Source organism: Phascolarctos cinereus, unplaced genomic scaffold, assembly GCF_003287225.1.
Source record: "Phascolarctos cinereus isolate Bilbo 61053 unplaced genomic scaffold, phaCin_HiC Scaffold_4;HRSCAF=312, whole genome shotgun sequence".
Taxonomy (NCBI): domain Eukaryota; kingdom Metazoa; phylum Chordata; class Mammalia; order Diprotodontia; family Phascolarctidae; genus Phascolarctos; species Phascolarctos cinereus.
The window spans coordinates 650,100,330-650,116,174 of NW_027555847.1; the positions used below are offsets into that span (position 1 = coordinate 650,100,330).

The following is a 15,845-nucleotide window of genomic DNA, read 5'->3' on the forward strand; positions in this document are numbered from 1 at the left end:
CCCAGAGCTAGGCTGTGGATGACAGATGCCTGTGTTGGGGTTAGGAGGCAAGAACAAAGTAATGGGGGAGTTCTTAAGAGATGGCACATTGTTGCTGTTGTATCTCACTCCAAACACAGAATAAACTCAATCCTTGGTCATAAACTAAGCCCTCCCTAACCTTAACCCCACACTAAAAGGCCATAGACTATCTTAGCGCTCATCATAGGCTAAGTCTAAATCCTGGACTCTCTGAGTTCTCTGGGTTCAAAGGGGACACAAAGGGAATTTTAATTACTTTTATTGTTTTTCCTCTCACAACAGCCCTGTGAGGTAGGTAGGCACATCTCTGATTCAGGTGATGTGGCACCCTTCACCCTAACCCCAGTTCCTCATCCTATTTCCATTTAAGGAAAACAATGCCTGAGATGCCTCTACCCTCCCCCCCCAATATTGCTTATAGGATGGGTTCGAGGAAATCATGTACCTTTCATCTCCATCCTCTACCCCATCTCCAAGCCACATAGTCATGTGATGATGGGGTGACCCATTTAAAAAGGGGGTATGATTAAAAGCTACTCTTTTTAGTGATGCTTCCTTTAATCAGGTCATCTACCCTGACTAGCCTTGAGGGGAGGTTATCTTGAGTCTCCCAAGGATTAAAGAGGGGAAGGAGATTTGATGTTGAGTAGGACAGTGGTAGAAAAGAAGAAGGAAGTGATTATTTAATTAGAACATTAAAATTTCACAGTTCCCCCATGACCTCTTCCCTCCCCATCCCAAGCATGGCTATTCGCCCCCAAACAGAAAATTTTTTTCTATCCTCAAGAGGCAGAAAAACAGCAGAGAAAAGATCAGCACCCCAGGTAAGAAAGGGAAGAGGAAAGGTAAAAGAGAAATGCTAATACTGGGAGTTGGTCAGGCTCATACCCAAGGAGCCAGGCCACTGGACAGAGTACCTCTTCTGGATTCCCTGCAGAAACTGGGGGAAAGAGTGAGACCCTGTCCTGTGGGCCTCTTTTTTTTGGGAGGAAATCTGTCCTTTGGTGTTGGAGGTTCTGTCCTGAGTAAAGATATCTTGGGAAAAGAAGACTTTAAGGACAGTAGAGTGGTAAGGACAAGAAAAATCTCCTCACCAGGAAGCTTGGAGGAGCACCCATAGGAGGCTGGCGGAGACACCCACCCACAGAACCCCTCGACTGATGGCTAGGCCAGCAGAAGCATCTGTCTCCACCTTCCCGTTGCATCTATTTGACTGGCAGCAGGCAACGGAAATGGCATGTCCATCAGTTGAAATGGTGCTGTTTGGACACGTCGGGGCACAGGACTTCATCACCAGGATATGGTTTGGGTTGATTGAGTTGACTGGAATTGGAAGAGAAGAAAGAAAAGAGATGGGTGAGGTATGATAGAGCACTCTAGATTATTCTGTATGAGGAAAAACTGGCATTTACCATTGGCCCAGCACTCTCCACCGAGACTCTCTTTTTTTTTTAAACCTATCAATGGTGCTATACATTCTTCTTAAATTGAATTTATTGAGTCCAGAGATTCCCCTGATTAGCTCCACCTGACTGAATGCTCCTTTGTTCTGCACCCCCCACATCATCACAACATCAGAGAATCTCAGAGGTGGAAGGGACTTCGGTGGTAGCCCAACTCAACTCAGGATTCTCTGTCACAAGTGGTTATCCAGATACCACTTGGAGACTTCCAATAGTGGGGGACTCATGGTTTTCTTAGGTAGCTCATGCAACTTTGGGGCAGCTTCAGGGGTGGGTATGCTGGTAAATGTTTAGCAACTGACTCTCTGAAGGGTGGGGTGGGAGGAAATGTTCACAGGACTTACTTCTAAGTTTAAATTGCATTATTAGAATTTTTTCCATAACTTTCTTAAATCTAGACAATTAACAAAACAAAGAAGCAAGCCTTGATTTCTAGACATTTGTCCCAATTTCCATCGTGTGAATGTTCACACTGAAAACATAAGATTTGGCCAGTTTCAGCTGTCCTCAGCACAACCCTGGACAGCTCCAATAGTCAGAAAGTGTTTTCTTACACTAAACCTTACAATATCCTCTTGCAATAGAAGCAGATACTTGTTATGAGGAGCTCTGAGAAAATGTCCAAATTTCTGAGTAGATCTACAAGCATGTGGAATCAAATGAAACTTGAAATAAGGAAGCTATTGACCAAGCTTGAGAATCCATTAAGTATAAGGAGATTTCCATTGTTGGAATAGGAATCAGGTTAGAGACAATTCAATCCTATAAAATCCAATAAACATCATTAAGTGCCTACTATGTGCTACGTACTCTGCTAGGTGATGAACACACAAGATGAGAAATGTTTGAGTTCAAGGAGTTTGTCTTAATTTGTACATACATCTGTTTGCAAGTCAGTGTAGGGTATGGCAGGGAAGGCAGAAAAGCCATGTCAGTATAATGTAGTGATGTGATATAGGAAAGAACACTGTCTAAAGCACCATAGGATCTGTGTTCAAATCTCATTTGCTGCTTACTACCTCTATGACCCCGGACAAGTCACTTTGTCTCCCTGGCTCTCATTTTTCTAATCTGTCAATTGAGAAGTCTCAACCAGATGAGTTCTAAGACCTCTCCCAATTCTTAATCCTATGACTAAGGCATTAGGGAGACCTGGGTTCAAATCCTGCTTTAGACACTTTGTGATCCTGGAGTGAGTTACTTACTCAATTGCTCTTAGCTTCAGTTTCATCATCTGTAAAATGGGGATAATAACCTACCTACTTACTTCTCAGTGTTGTTGTGGGGATCAAATGAAATAATATTTGTAAAGTCCTTTGCAAATTTGAAAGTGTTACATAAATGCTATATAATAATAATTATTATTATGTAAATATTACTTAGCTCACCAGGTCATCATGAGGATTAAGTGAGATAATATATGAAAAGAGCTTTGCAAATCTTAAAGTGCTTTATAAATTGTTATCATTATCATTATCAGTTTGTTATGAGATCACTTTGTAATCTTTCAAGCTTAGAGGAATCAAAGTTATCATAGCTGCTAAATTCCTAATGAGTTGGAGAGCTTGTAGTCATCAGGGAAATCACTGACTGAGGGAAAAAAAGAAAAGGCTACATTTGCAAATACTTCAATCACCTTTTTTTTTCTTCTTTGCTATGAGGTGAGGTCAGATGTCAGACAGTTTGATGCTACAAGGCAGATACCTTCCCAACCACTCTAAAAGACAAGCACATCCTTTTCTCATAAGCCAAAAGGCAAAATGGTAGGAAGGGAATCTTTTGGACTTTGTCAGAGAGAGCCCTTTTCAAAGTTAGTGGGCCCTTTAAAAAGCAGGTATCCAGTTTAGAGTCTCTTTCAAGGTGGAGTAATTTTTTAAACTTTTTTTTTTTTGGTGAGGCAATTGGGGTTAAGTGACTTGTCCAGGGTCACACAGCTAATAAGTGTCAAGTGTCTGAGGCCAGATTTGAACTCAGGAATTCTTAGCCTAGTGATTATGAACTTAAATTTTTTTGATAACTGCATTTCAATATGATTGGCAAGCCTATGTATTTTGTTTTGTAAATTTAAAAGCATTATTTTGAGAGGGGGTTTTAAGCTTCACCAGATTGCCTAAAGCAGGGGGCATAACACACAAAAATTAAGGGATGCTTAACTAGAGGCTGGAGGGATTTTGCCTGCAAGGGCTTTTTTCAAGAGGCAGTCAGAGGTAGTGCAGTCATGAACATTATATTTCCAACTCTCTAGAGTCAGTGTCCATTCTCCAAAGTCATGCAAGCACCCATCTGGACATCAGAAGACATGGACAAACAGAACCAAAAGCCAGGGTGCCACTGAGCACACTGGGCCAGGAAGCCTGATGAGTTTTATGAACCATAATCTAAGTTCTGTGGGTTTCTAGCTACCCCACAATTCTATAGGGGAACGATCATTGAATCTAGTTCTAGAAGACTTGGGTTCAGGGCTTTGTTCTGATACTTACTATCCTGTGAAACCTTAGGTAGGTCACTTTACTACTTTCAACCTCAGTTTCCCTCTCTATAAAATGAGGGAACTGGACTATATGGGCAATAATGTCAAGAGGCAATGTGTTGTAGTGATAAGAGCTCTGGTCTTGGAGTCAGAAGACCTTGGCTGAGTCCTTGATCTGCCACTTACTATGTGTAAGACCCTGGGCAAGTCATTTAACTTTTCTCTGCTTGGCAGTTTCTAATTAGCTAAGTGACCTTGGGAAAGTCCCTTCCCCACCCATAAGCTTTAATATCTTTCTATGTTGAATGAAAGGATTACATCAGATGGCCCCTAAGATTTCTTTCAGCACTGACATTTTACGTTTTTGTGATTGTATTCTATGAATCATCCCTCAGAGAAGTTTCCTTTGGGGTTTCCTTTTCTGCTTCCTCCCTCTCTCTCCTACCCTAAGAATCAAAGATGATTCTTCTGAGATATAAGTGAGGATAAAGGACCAGAGAGAGAAACATTCCCCAAGTTTCAATCTCCACATCTCATATTGGATCCATACTGAATACAGTTTATTCCATAGGGAAGGTGTCCATGCCCTTCCCAATCAACTCTGGTTCATGGGGTCTGAGAATCCAGGGGCTCAGACCATGATAGTTCCCTCCCCTCAGAGGAGAAGGAACCTCAGGGCTGTGTCCTCTCCAATTTCACCTCTCATGGGGGAAGGAAACAATTCTGCCCAGGTGACCAAGGGTCTCTGGGTCCAAGGCTAAGTTGCTAAATGACCTAGTTTGCCAGTCTATGAAATGGTAGTTGGGTCAAGTAGAGAACAAAACAGATATGAGCATGAGCAATAGATGTGGAAAATGGCAACTCAAAGGGAGAGAAAAATCCCTTCATTTGGAAGTCTAAAGGAGGGAAGCAGATGCTCCAAGAGATAGGAGGGAGACAGCATGGGGAGGGTTAGAGTGGCTTAATGGGACAACATTGCATTTGGAGTCAGAAAACCTGGCTTTGAATCCTGGCTTTACTATTTACTATTTGAGTCATCGTGGTTGTCACTTTCCTTCCTTGGGAGTAAGTGAGGAAGGGGAGGAAGAATAAAAGGAGGAGGTGTTACCGTTGTCCATCCAGATGAGAGCTGGACCTTCTCTATGTGGCCCAAGAGGGTAGAACTAGAAGAATTGGGAGAAAGACACAGGAAGCCTGTGAATTGCAATAAGAATTTAGTTCATTATATGGAAGAACTTTTTAACAATCAGAGCTGCCAATTCCATGAGGAAACAAGCTGGTTTGGAGGATGGAGGATCTGTCTGGCTCTGGACGTGTTCAAAAACAGAGTTAGATGGCCTGCCCTTGGAAGCTACAGAATTTAGAACTAGAAGGAAACCTTAGAGATCATCTAGGTTAAGGGCTCTTAACCTTTTGGCATCATGGACCTCTTTGGCAATCTGGTAAAGCCTATGGACTGTTTCTCTAAATGTTTCTGAATGCATAAAATAAAGTACATAGTATTATAAAGGAAACCAATTTCTATTGAAGTAAAGATAAAATCCTTGTCCCATCCAAGTACACAGACCCCCAGAAATCTACTGTCTGTGCATCCCAGGTTAAGAATTCCTGCTTAGTCCAACCCTGTCATTTTGCAGATAAGATTCCTCCTAGGTACAAGATTCTGTGATCCTACAAAAGGAAGACAGGTAGGGAGGAGGTGAAGAAGATGGAACCTTGAGAGGGATGTTTCATTCTCTTCCTTCCCATCCCCCTCCCCAGAAATTCAGCCCTTGTTCTAATGGGTAGACCCAGCCCTAGTATTTAGGGAGCCCCTCCCCAGCTATTTCCGCCCCATCATTCAAGGCTCAGCTGAATGTTTACTTCTTTTATCAAGCCTCCTCTGCTGTTCCCAACCAGATGTAGTCTTCCTCTCCTCTGAAACCTTACAGCCCTGTCTCAGCTCCTCTCTTGCACCACCTATATCATTCTTCCTCTGGATGAGATTTAGCTGTGGCAGTGTGTGTTATCTCTCCTCTAAACTGTGAGTGCCCTGGGGGCATGTGCAGCTCAGGCATTTCAAAGTATGCTCATTCCTCAACACTAGACTCTGGCAAGGTAGGTGCTTCGGAAATGTTTGCTCATTAAATACATAAATGAGAAAAAAAGAAACCTGAATGCTTTCACCTGCTTTTCTACCCCCACCCTAGCAAGCCATCTTTGGCTTCTAACTTCTTCTGGAACCCTTTGTCTGGATCTCTCCTTTAGCTCTGTCTTTTACTGTATTATTGTACATGGAAAAATAGACTCCACTGGAGTGGAGTGGTAAGTTCCTTAGGGGCAAGCTCAGTTTCCCCATTTGAAAACTGAGATTGGTTTAGATGTCCTTCAAGCTCTAGAGTCCTGGTGTTGTGTGATAGTATGGTATAGTGTATGATTGCCACCATTGTTAGTGTTCCACACCCCCACTTGACTCTGGATCTAGTATTATGGGTCAGGGCCTCATTCACATTTTATACCTCCACGAGGACTTAGCACAGACTGCTGCCTTCAGTAGGTATTTGAATGTTTGCTGAGTTGAATTCAACCCAAGGGGGTCCTTGGGAAAGGAGAATTCATAAATAATATTACTGGGTCTAAGGAGGTGCTGGAAGCTGGGCCCTCTCCAAAGGATGAAAACTAGTGTCTAATACAATAATAGAATCATAAGGTTTAGAAGAGCAGATTACAGGATCATTGAGCCCAAACCCCTTATTTTATAGAAGTGTAACTGAGGACCATAAAAGTGAAGTGAGAATTTAGAATTAAGGGGGTATTTGTGGGGAGTCGGGGGTGGGTAGTTCAGTGACAGGGCTACACATACGAGAGAAAAATTAGGAGGCAAATCCCAATCACACCTTTCATTTCAATTCCCTCCCCCCCAAAATAAGAGGAAAGATGTGTGTTAGTACAAGGAGTGGTGATTCCATTCTATAGATGTGGAAATGGAGGCAGAGAGGAAGGACTTGTCCAAGATCACAGAGCTGGCATCACTAAATGATTGCCTTCAGTACTTAGGTCTAGAGGTGGGGAGGGATGAGAAGATGCTTCTGATAGACATGAGTTGGGGGGGGTTGGAGGGAGGGATTTCAGATAGTCTAGATTGGGTGAGGAAGGGGGAGAGCAAGAGATATCAACTGGTGCAAACTCCAAGAGGGCTGGGATGGCATCTTAGCTAAACTTTGTAGCTCTGAGCTCCCTCAGCTCCAAGCAAAGGATCCTTTTTGATGAATGTTTGTTGAATGAATGAATGAATGAATGAATGAAAACACCCCTTGACACCCTTCACTCCTTCTAGAGTATTAGTTTCTAAAGATTAGCTCAGACTATAGATGGAGCCATTCAGAAGGAAAAAAAAAACATAATGAGGTGGAGGTAATTTTTTTTTTTTAGGCAATTGGGGTTAAGTGACTTGCCCAGGGTCACACAGCTAGTAAGTGTCAAGTGTTTGGTCTGAGGCCAGATTTGAACTCAGGTTCTCCTGACTTCAGAGCTGGTGTTCTGTCCACTGCACCACCTAGCTGCCCTGGTAATTTTCTTGTAATTGGAATAATTGATCACAGGGTCACAAGATTGGAAGTGGGAAGGGACCTTAAAGGCTACCTTTCAAAGAGAAGTGACTTTCTTAAAGTCATATACGCAACCAGTAAAAAGGATTTACACCCAGGGCTCTTTCCACTACATTTTGTTAACCTCTCATGTAATTCTCTATCCCTTTTCCAGCTCTATCATCCTCTAACTCTTGGAAGCTGTTGCAGCCCCAGGGTGGTGGTTCCCTCACCCATTTCCAGACTGGGGCTTTACTCGACCAACATCTGGGTTATTCTGCTACCAGTTCCTTGCTACCAATTCCTTGCTGCCAGGAATTCAAGATAATAACAGCCTTCTAGGTCCAGGGCCTGGCACCTATCATTCATGGATTTTGAAGCCCCTTTTGGCCTGTCATTAAGCAGGCATGGGAAGAGTTGTGTGTGTAAGTGTGTGTATTATCCGGCCATCATCTCTGTGTTCATGTGATGCCTGCCATGCTAGTCTTGGGGTAGGCATTATTCCCAGCTCCAATGAGTGATAGAAGACACAGGGATGGTGAGTCACCCTCTTCAGGGAACTCAGCACCTGGAGGCCTAAACTGGTAAGATAGGTAGGATTACCGATCTTCATTGATGCCCACCTCCTGACCTTATTGACTTAAAACCTGGTAGTGTAATAGCTTTTGGGAACCTCAGGACTTAGCGACAGATGAAACCATGGATTTATAAAACAGGTCAAGATTAAGGAATGGAAAATTTAGGAGGAGAGGCCCTTCTCCGTTCAAAACAATAAACACTTATTAAATAAGCACCCAAGTCCTCGTCTCTCTGCTTTTTTCCCCTAGGGAAACAAAAAAAGAAAAAAAAGAGCACAGTTCTTGACCTCAAGGGGCTTACAATCTACAGGTAGGGCAAAAACACAGACACAAGTAAGCAGTGAGGAAAGTGATGAGTACAAAGGAGGGACCCAGGAAAAGTGCTAAGAGATACTGCAGGAAGGAGAGATCATTTCTACCTAAGAGAACGTGGCAGAAGGGAGAGGATCAGGGAAGACTTCTTAAGAAAGTAGTACCTGAGCTGATTTCAACAAATGGGCCAGAGGTAGCTAGGTGGAGCAGTGGATAGAGCACCAGCCCTGGATTCAGGAGGCCCGAGTCCAAATCTGGCCTCAAACACATAACACTTAGTAGCTATGTAACCGTGGGCAAGTCACTTAACCCCATTGCCTAGCCAAAATAATAATAAAAAAAAATGATGGACCGGGCCTTGTCCTGCTTCTCGTTTGGATCATCAGAAGTCAGAATCCTAGAATATTAGAGCTCTAAGATATCTTAGCACATTTATATAATTTGGAATGTCATGGCTGAAACACATTTTAGAGATCATCCAGTTCGACCCTTTCTTTTTACACATGGGGAAACTGAGACCCAGGGAAGGAAATAGAATCCTGTTCTTCTGATTTTCAGGGTTCTTTCCACTACAGCAAGCTACTTTATTCACTATGTACATGATTGCTAATGGTTTAATGTGAAATCTCCTCTCTGGGAGCTGGCATTTCAGCCGGGGACTGAGTCTCAAGCCAAAGGAATGAACCTCTAATAGTGGAATTGCAGGCCCTGTAATGGAGAAGGGAGGGAGAAAATTTGGAGTGGGGTATTGGGGTAGACATTTCTAGAGTGTCTTAGCCTCTCCTTCATTTATATAGCATCTCTTCCAGATGAGGCTCAACAGATAAAATTTCACAGGAATCTAATTGCTTACGATTTCCCCTAGAATAGATAGACTTAGGATAGATGTCCCTCGCCTCAAGAAAATTTATTGTTGTTCAGTCATTTTTGTCAGTTGTATTTGACTCTTCATGACCCCATTTGAGGTTTTCTTGCCAAAGATGCTGGAGTGGTTTGCCATTTCCTTCTCTAACTCATTTTACAGGTGAGGAAGCTGAGACAAACAGGGTTAAGTGACTTGCCCAGGATCATACAGCTAGTAAGTATCTGAGGGTGGATTTGAACTCAGATCTTTCTGAGTGCCTGCACATAGTAGGCATTTAATAAATGTGTATTGACTGACTGACTGACCTACTCACTACAGTTGTAAGGAAAGCTCTTCATGAACCCTCAAGGATTCTAAGATGGGAACTAATATCACTAAAAATTTCATCCATACCCAATTTTAATCTACAGATTTTGTTTAATCTCTGACCCCTCCCCTCCGCCCTGGGGCACATCTCAGTAGAGACAGCCAATCTGGGGTTACTGAGTCCTATGAGAAAACTCCTCCTTCTCCAGGGAGTCTTCCGTGATGAGCCTCCTTATTTGCTTCCCTACTCTGTGTTCTCTGTATTTATTTTTTAATAATTAATAATTTAATAATTAAATACTCTGTATTTAATTTTTGCTAGGTTGCTTAGTGATGCAATCAAGGGTAAAAACAACAACAGCAGCAATGATAACTGACGTTTATGTGATGCTTTGACGTTGGCCAGGAGTTTCACATAACTTATAATAACTTCTCCATGGATATTATTATCCCCCTTTTACAAATGAAGAAACTGAGGCTCAGGGGGAAAGTGACTTGGCTATAATTGCATAGCCAGTGTCAGAGGCAGGATGTGAACCCAAGTCTTCCTTATTCTCAGTGCTACATTCTTTGAGCATCTTTCCAAATATCAAAATCTATCGTGTGACTTTGAAGATGCAGAGGGCAACTGGTAGAATGGGAACGTTTCGGATTTGAGGTCAGAAGGACACAGGTTTGTATCCTAACTCTGACATTTACCTGCTGTGAGGCCACGGCCGCCTTGCCTAGCCTCAGTTATCACATCAGTAAAATGGGAATAAGAATAATTGTCCTGGATCCTTTCTGAGTTCAAATAAGGTAATAGTAAAGGAGAGCTTGGGAGAGCTTGAGGGCAATGGAAATGATGGCAATTACTCTGGTGTCCCAAGATAACTGGAAGCCGCTTCTGGTGTTTTTGTCCTGTCTGTCCTTCCAAGCAGTAACCTATTAGTGGGAATCGCTCTCTGCTCAGACCAGAGAATCCCCAAGAACAGTGGCTCTATGGAATCATAGAATTTCTTCATTCTTTTCTCAACTTCCGGTGTTCCTACTACAGGGCTCTGCCCACAGTAGCCCCTCATTCCACATACGTTAACTGTCCCTGGCCAGGCATGGACTTCTGCCTTGGGTCTAGAACATAGCCAGGAAGACTAGCTGGGACTTTTTGTCCTTTGCTTGGAATTTCTCCATTACAAGGCCATAGCAAGTTTGCTAGCTCTATACCTGATGGGTGCAGTAGATACAGTGCAGGGCCTGGAGTTAGGAAGTCCTGAGTTCAAATACAGCCCCAGACACTTTACCAGCTATGTGACCTTGAGGAAGTCACTGAACCTTTCTCTTTCTGCCTGCCCCAGTTTCCTCATCTGTGAAGTCTACCTTGTAGGGTTGTTGTGAGGATAAAATGAGATACTATTTTAAAATCTCATTGTAAACTTTAAAGCATTCTATAAATGTTGCTATGATTATGAGCTGGTTTGGAGGCTTCCCAGGCCAGGGAAATAAGGAAGGAAATTTTTCTGAGCTTTCTTGGATGGGGGAAGGACAATTGAGCCCTTTGGGGCATCCTTTTGCCTCATTAGAGGTTCTAGTCAGGTCTGACTCCCTAGTTCATGTCCCCACCTGGGGGAAGGGGAAGTTAGAGGGAATAGGGACCAGGGAGAGGGCGGGCTGTGGGAATACTCACTTGCCCGGGTAATAAGACAGTGCTTGTCTGTTGGGGAGCATTCGACAGGAGCCCGGCAGCTCTCAGGCCCGCAGCACACGTGGCATTCTAGGGAGTGAACTGGGGGAGGAAAGGAATGATAAGGAAGGTCAAATAGAGGATGGACGGCTGGGATTGGAGGGGTCAAGGTTTCCTTGCAGGATTATGGGTGGAGCCTCTGCTCTATGGGAGCCTTTCACTGTGGGAGGGAGCAGCGGCGACCCCACTCAGGGTTAACTCTGCCGCCTGACCTTCGGGGATGGGCCTAGATATCCTGTCTCTCTGCACGAGGAGTGAAAAAAGAAATGGAAAGAGTTGGAGTGATACAAGTTCAAGATCACGTAGGCATAGAATCCTAGAGACATAGAAACTTAAGAGTCTTATAATATCACAATATATACACACGCATATACACACATACACACATATACGTGCATGCATATAATCACATATACAGATAACACACATATACATAAACACACATGTACTCATAGACAAGCACAAAAGCACATGACACACACATCCATGTACATAGCCACAGACATATAACACATGTGTACACGTGCATACACACATGCATATATTTACACATCTATACTACATATACATATACACCTAAACATACACACATGCAGTCATAACATATACACATATATAAACACATAACACATATACATAGTCACAAACATTTACATATACATAAACACATAGATGCACATATACAGATCATTGAAATCTGTGTCCTGGTGACTTTTCCTATTGTTCCTATTTCTGCTACCCTCTGGGGGTCATACAGAGAAAGGCTATCGTTCCCTATGACATGTCCTCAAATATTTGCAGACCTTAATCATGTTCCCCTCCCTCTATTCATCTCTGCTTTCCTTACATTAAGTCCCAGAATATCTGAGCTGGAAGGGACCTTAGAGGTCACCTCTAGTCTAATAGCTTCATTTTACAGATGAGGAAACTGAGGCAGAGAGGGGTGGGGGGACTTGCTGGAAGCCACAGAATTAGTCTGAGGCACAGCCAGGTCTTGAGCCCATTTTTCTGACTCAAGAACTAATGGTCTTTTCATCATACCACATTGCAAACTGAGGCCCAGAAAAAGGAAAACTTGCCCAGGGCAAAGAGCTAGAAATAATAGCATTAACTCACATTTTTCTAGTGCTTTGAAGTTTGCAAAGTGTTTTTGTTACTGCAGTCCTGTGAAGTTGGGAATGGAATGATCACTAGCCACATTTTACAGATGAGAAAACTGAAGTTCACAATGGCAGTGAGTTGTCCAGCACTATAGAACTAGTAAGTGGCAAAACCAGGATTTGAATACAGGCCTTCCACCTCCACATTTAGGCCTCTTTCCACACAGCCTTAGAGGTACCACCAGGAAGATTGTAAGAATATGGTATACCTCCCATCATCTTGGGGATGGAATAAGTAGGTAGCCTTCCAGAAAGTCCTCAAAAGGCCCCACAAATCTAATCTAATTGCTATTTATTCATTTAAAAAATACTTACTGAGCATGGACCATGTGCCAGGCTGTGGGCTGGCACAGAGGGGTGAGCAGAGATGAATAAGAAACAGCCCCTCTCTTCATGAAGCTTATATTCTCAAAGGGATTCCAGCATGGACACAGGTCACTACAGTACCAGGTAGGGCTTGAAAGGGCCATAGGAGAGGGACAGAAATGGGGGTGCAGACATCCTTGGGAAGGGAATGGGGGAATTTCTGCATGAGTAAATCAAGGAAGATTTCATGAGAAGAAGTGGCATTTGACATGAGTAGTCATTGAGATGGGTAGAAGAATACCCACCTTAGGTCAGTCAGTTTAAGGGGTTGTACAATGAGCCCACACCAATGGCACGGTGAGGTGTCAAAACCCCAAGCAACCTGAGACCTCTCAGCTTCCTAGTAGTCTCCCAACACCTTTTCTCACTTCTACTGCAGGCTCCCACCCAGGCTTTCCCCAGGAGAGTGCCTCCCTAATCCAGAATTAATGTTCCTGCTCCCCAAAACAATAACAACAATGAAACGACTAACCTATTTCGTTAGGGAAATGGTCTTAGCTGGCTTAGGAGGTGAGAAGCAAACAAAGTGTGAACGACTGATAACCTCTGATAATGACTGATAAATGGTGTGGTATCACTGTAGATGGAACCGTATTAGATTAAGAGCCATCATACAGAGATTTCAGTCCCAGCTCCAAAAATGATGCACCCCAGGCAAGTGACCACCCCATTCTGGTCCTTGGTTCCTAACTCCTATAATGACGATGATGATAATAGAGGCGCTAGCTTCTACAAGGGCTATTGTAAGAGTCGAATGAGCTCTATCCATCTGCAGAAATGCAATTCAGCACTCATTTACTAAACGCCAATTCATCGGACATTTATTGGGAGCCCTAACTAGGTGCCAGGCGCTGTTTGAGGAGCTAATAATAATAATAGCTCATCTTTCTATAGCACTTTGAGGTTTCCAAAGTACTTTACTGGCAACAACCATGTGAAGCAGCACTTTGAGTACTGTGAATCCCATTTTACAGATGGGGAAATGAAAGCTCAGAGAAGGGGATTGACTTGTCCAAGTAATAAGTTTCAGAGCTGAGACATGGACTCAGGTCCCACAGACTAAGGGATGTGATCACTACTTGTGCATTCTACCTCTCCCAGGGGGACTTGCTTTTTAAAAGGGTAGCTGATTAACCCGACAGAATGAGTCTCTAAAGGTGGAACTTCAGGGGAGTTGTCTTTGGGTAAAATTAGCCTTTCATAGGACCCTTCAACTGTTGTTCAATGGATTAGTCAGGTCCGACTCTTGGTGACCCCATCTGGGGTTTTCTTGGCAAAGATACTGGAATGGTTTGCCATTTCCTTCTCCAGCTCATATGACAGATGAGGAAACTGAGGCGAACAGGGTGAGATGACTTATCCAGGGTCACACAGCTGGTAAGTGTCTGAGATCAGATTTGAACTCAGGTGCCCCAGAACCCTTCAGGTTATACTGTAAAATAAATCTGGATAGAGATCATGTAGTTGTCAAGAGCCTTGAAATTGTACATAGGAGACCAGGTTTCTATACCTGGCTATGTCACTTACTGCCTGCATGTTCTTGGGTATCACGTCCCCTGTCGGGGCTTATCCAGCTCAAAATCCTGTGATCCTATGACCTAAGTTCAAATTCTGTCTTTGTTACTTACTAATTTGAGCAAGTCACTTCCCCACCTTTGAGACTCAGTTTTCCCATCTATAAAATGCATATGAAAATACTCAAAACTCCTTACATCAAAAACCTATAATGAAGAAATGCTATAGAAATGTAAACTACTATTACTTTTTAAAAAGAGCAAATATATATATATATACACACACAAATATGTATATATGTATATGTATGCATGTATGTGTGTACATTTGTGTATATGTGTGTATATACATATATGTGTATATATGTATGTGTGTGTATATATACATTATATATATATACATTATATATATATATATATATACACACACACACACGTATGTATGCATAAAACTAGGGAGAAATGGGCTTAATTTTAGTAAATGCCACATAGAGAAGGATGACTCCAAATGAATATAAACCCACTCTGTCTCTAATCTCCAGATACAGAAAGATTTTAAGTAGAGGTCTCAGAAATACAATATGGGTTCCCCAAATAAACTATCCCCAATTCTATTGACTATCTCCCCCATCCCCAGAACTTCCCTGGGGTCTTATCCCATCCTTCCTCTGTCTATCCTCCGCCCCACCACCCCAACCACCACCAGAGAAGACTGAGTGGGTAGGGACTTAGCCTTACCAAAATTCACATACAGCACAGCCAACAGAAACAAGGCAGGCAGACAGAGCTTCATCGTTGAGGGGAGTCCTCAATGGGGCTGGAGACTGGAGGAGGGCGCCTCGTAGGCGCCTTTATATGGCCTTGTCCCAACACAGCTTGAGGGCTTCCAGGGCCCTGCTAATTGAACTAGCCAATTAGCCCGGGAAAAAAACAGCCTGAGTCACTAGCTAGAGCCTGCCCACCCCTCACTCGGGGGGCCCTCTCTTTTCCTCTTCTGTGAAATGGGCTCACTCCCAACTCTCTCAGGGGTCCTCAGGATCCTAGGACTTAGAGCTGGAAGGATCTTAGAGATCATCCATTCTGAGTTTCCTCTTTTGACAGATGTGGAAACTGAGGCTCAAAAAGGGTTGCCTAAGGTGAAAAAGAAAGCAAATGGCAGAGTTAGAATTTAACACTCTTCCCGTCCCCCTATTTCCAAATACTTAGGCCTCTTAGGATCATGGCTCCAGAGCTGGCCCTGAGATCATCTGGTCCAATCCCCTCATTTTACAAAAGAGGAAGCTGAGGTCCAAGGAAGTCAAATAAGTTGTCCAAAGTCCCACAGGCAGTAAGTTTCACAGGCAGAATTTGAACTCATGTCATGTGTCTCTAAAGCCAATGTTCTTTTCACTGGAAGTTTCCTTTAACCCCATGGCTAAGGATAACTTTTTGCCCCCTGCCCCTTCTTCTCCTCCCATCCCAGGCTCTTAGATTGCCTTCCATTTACACACACACACACACACAC

The 15,845-nt window shown here is 43.1% G+C and overlaps 1 protein-coding gene across 1 annotated transcript; it reads right to left on the bottom strand.

Annotated features, from left to right (window-relative positions):
• Positions 1 to 264: 264 nt before the first annotated feature.
• SLURP2 (secreted LY6/PLAUR domain containing 2) lies at positions 265 to 15,603 on the bottom strand. The gene is made up of 3 exons (XM_020994994.2): positions 15,080 to 15,603; positions 11,245 to 11,343; positions 265 to 1,344 (listed from the first exon to the last, which is right to left on the bottom strand). Exons 1-3 carry the CDS (start codon positions 15,132 to 15,134, stop codon positions 1,112 to 1,114), a joined length of 387 nt encoding a protein of 128 aa, XP_020850653.1. The 5' UTR covers positions 15,135 to 15,603; the 3' UTR covers positions 265 to 1,111.
• Positions 15,604 to 15,845: the final 242 nt, after the last annotated feature.

What these genes read in the sequence shown, in the direction of transcription:
- SLURP2 (XM_020994994.2), bottom strand. Translation starts at nt 15,134, where the DNA reads ATGAAGCTCTGTCTGCCTGCCTTGTTTCTGTTGGCTGTGCTGTATGTG. An exon ending in TGTGCTGTATGTGAATTTTG is followed by an intron (nt 11,344 to 15,079) that starts GTAAGGCTAAGT and finishes TTCCTCCCCCAG; the next exon opens with TTCACTCCCTAGAATGCCAC. An exon ending in CTGTCTTATTACCCGGGCAA is followed by an intron (nt 1,345 to 11,244) that starts GTGAGTATTCCC and finishes TTCCAATTCCAG; the next exon opens with TCAACTCAATCAACCCAAAC.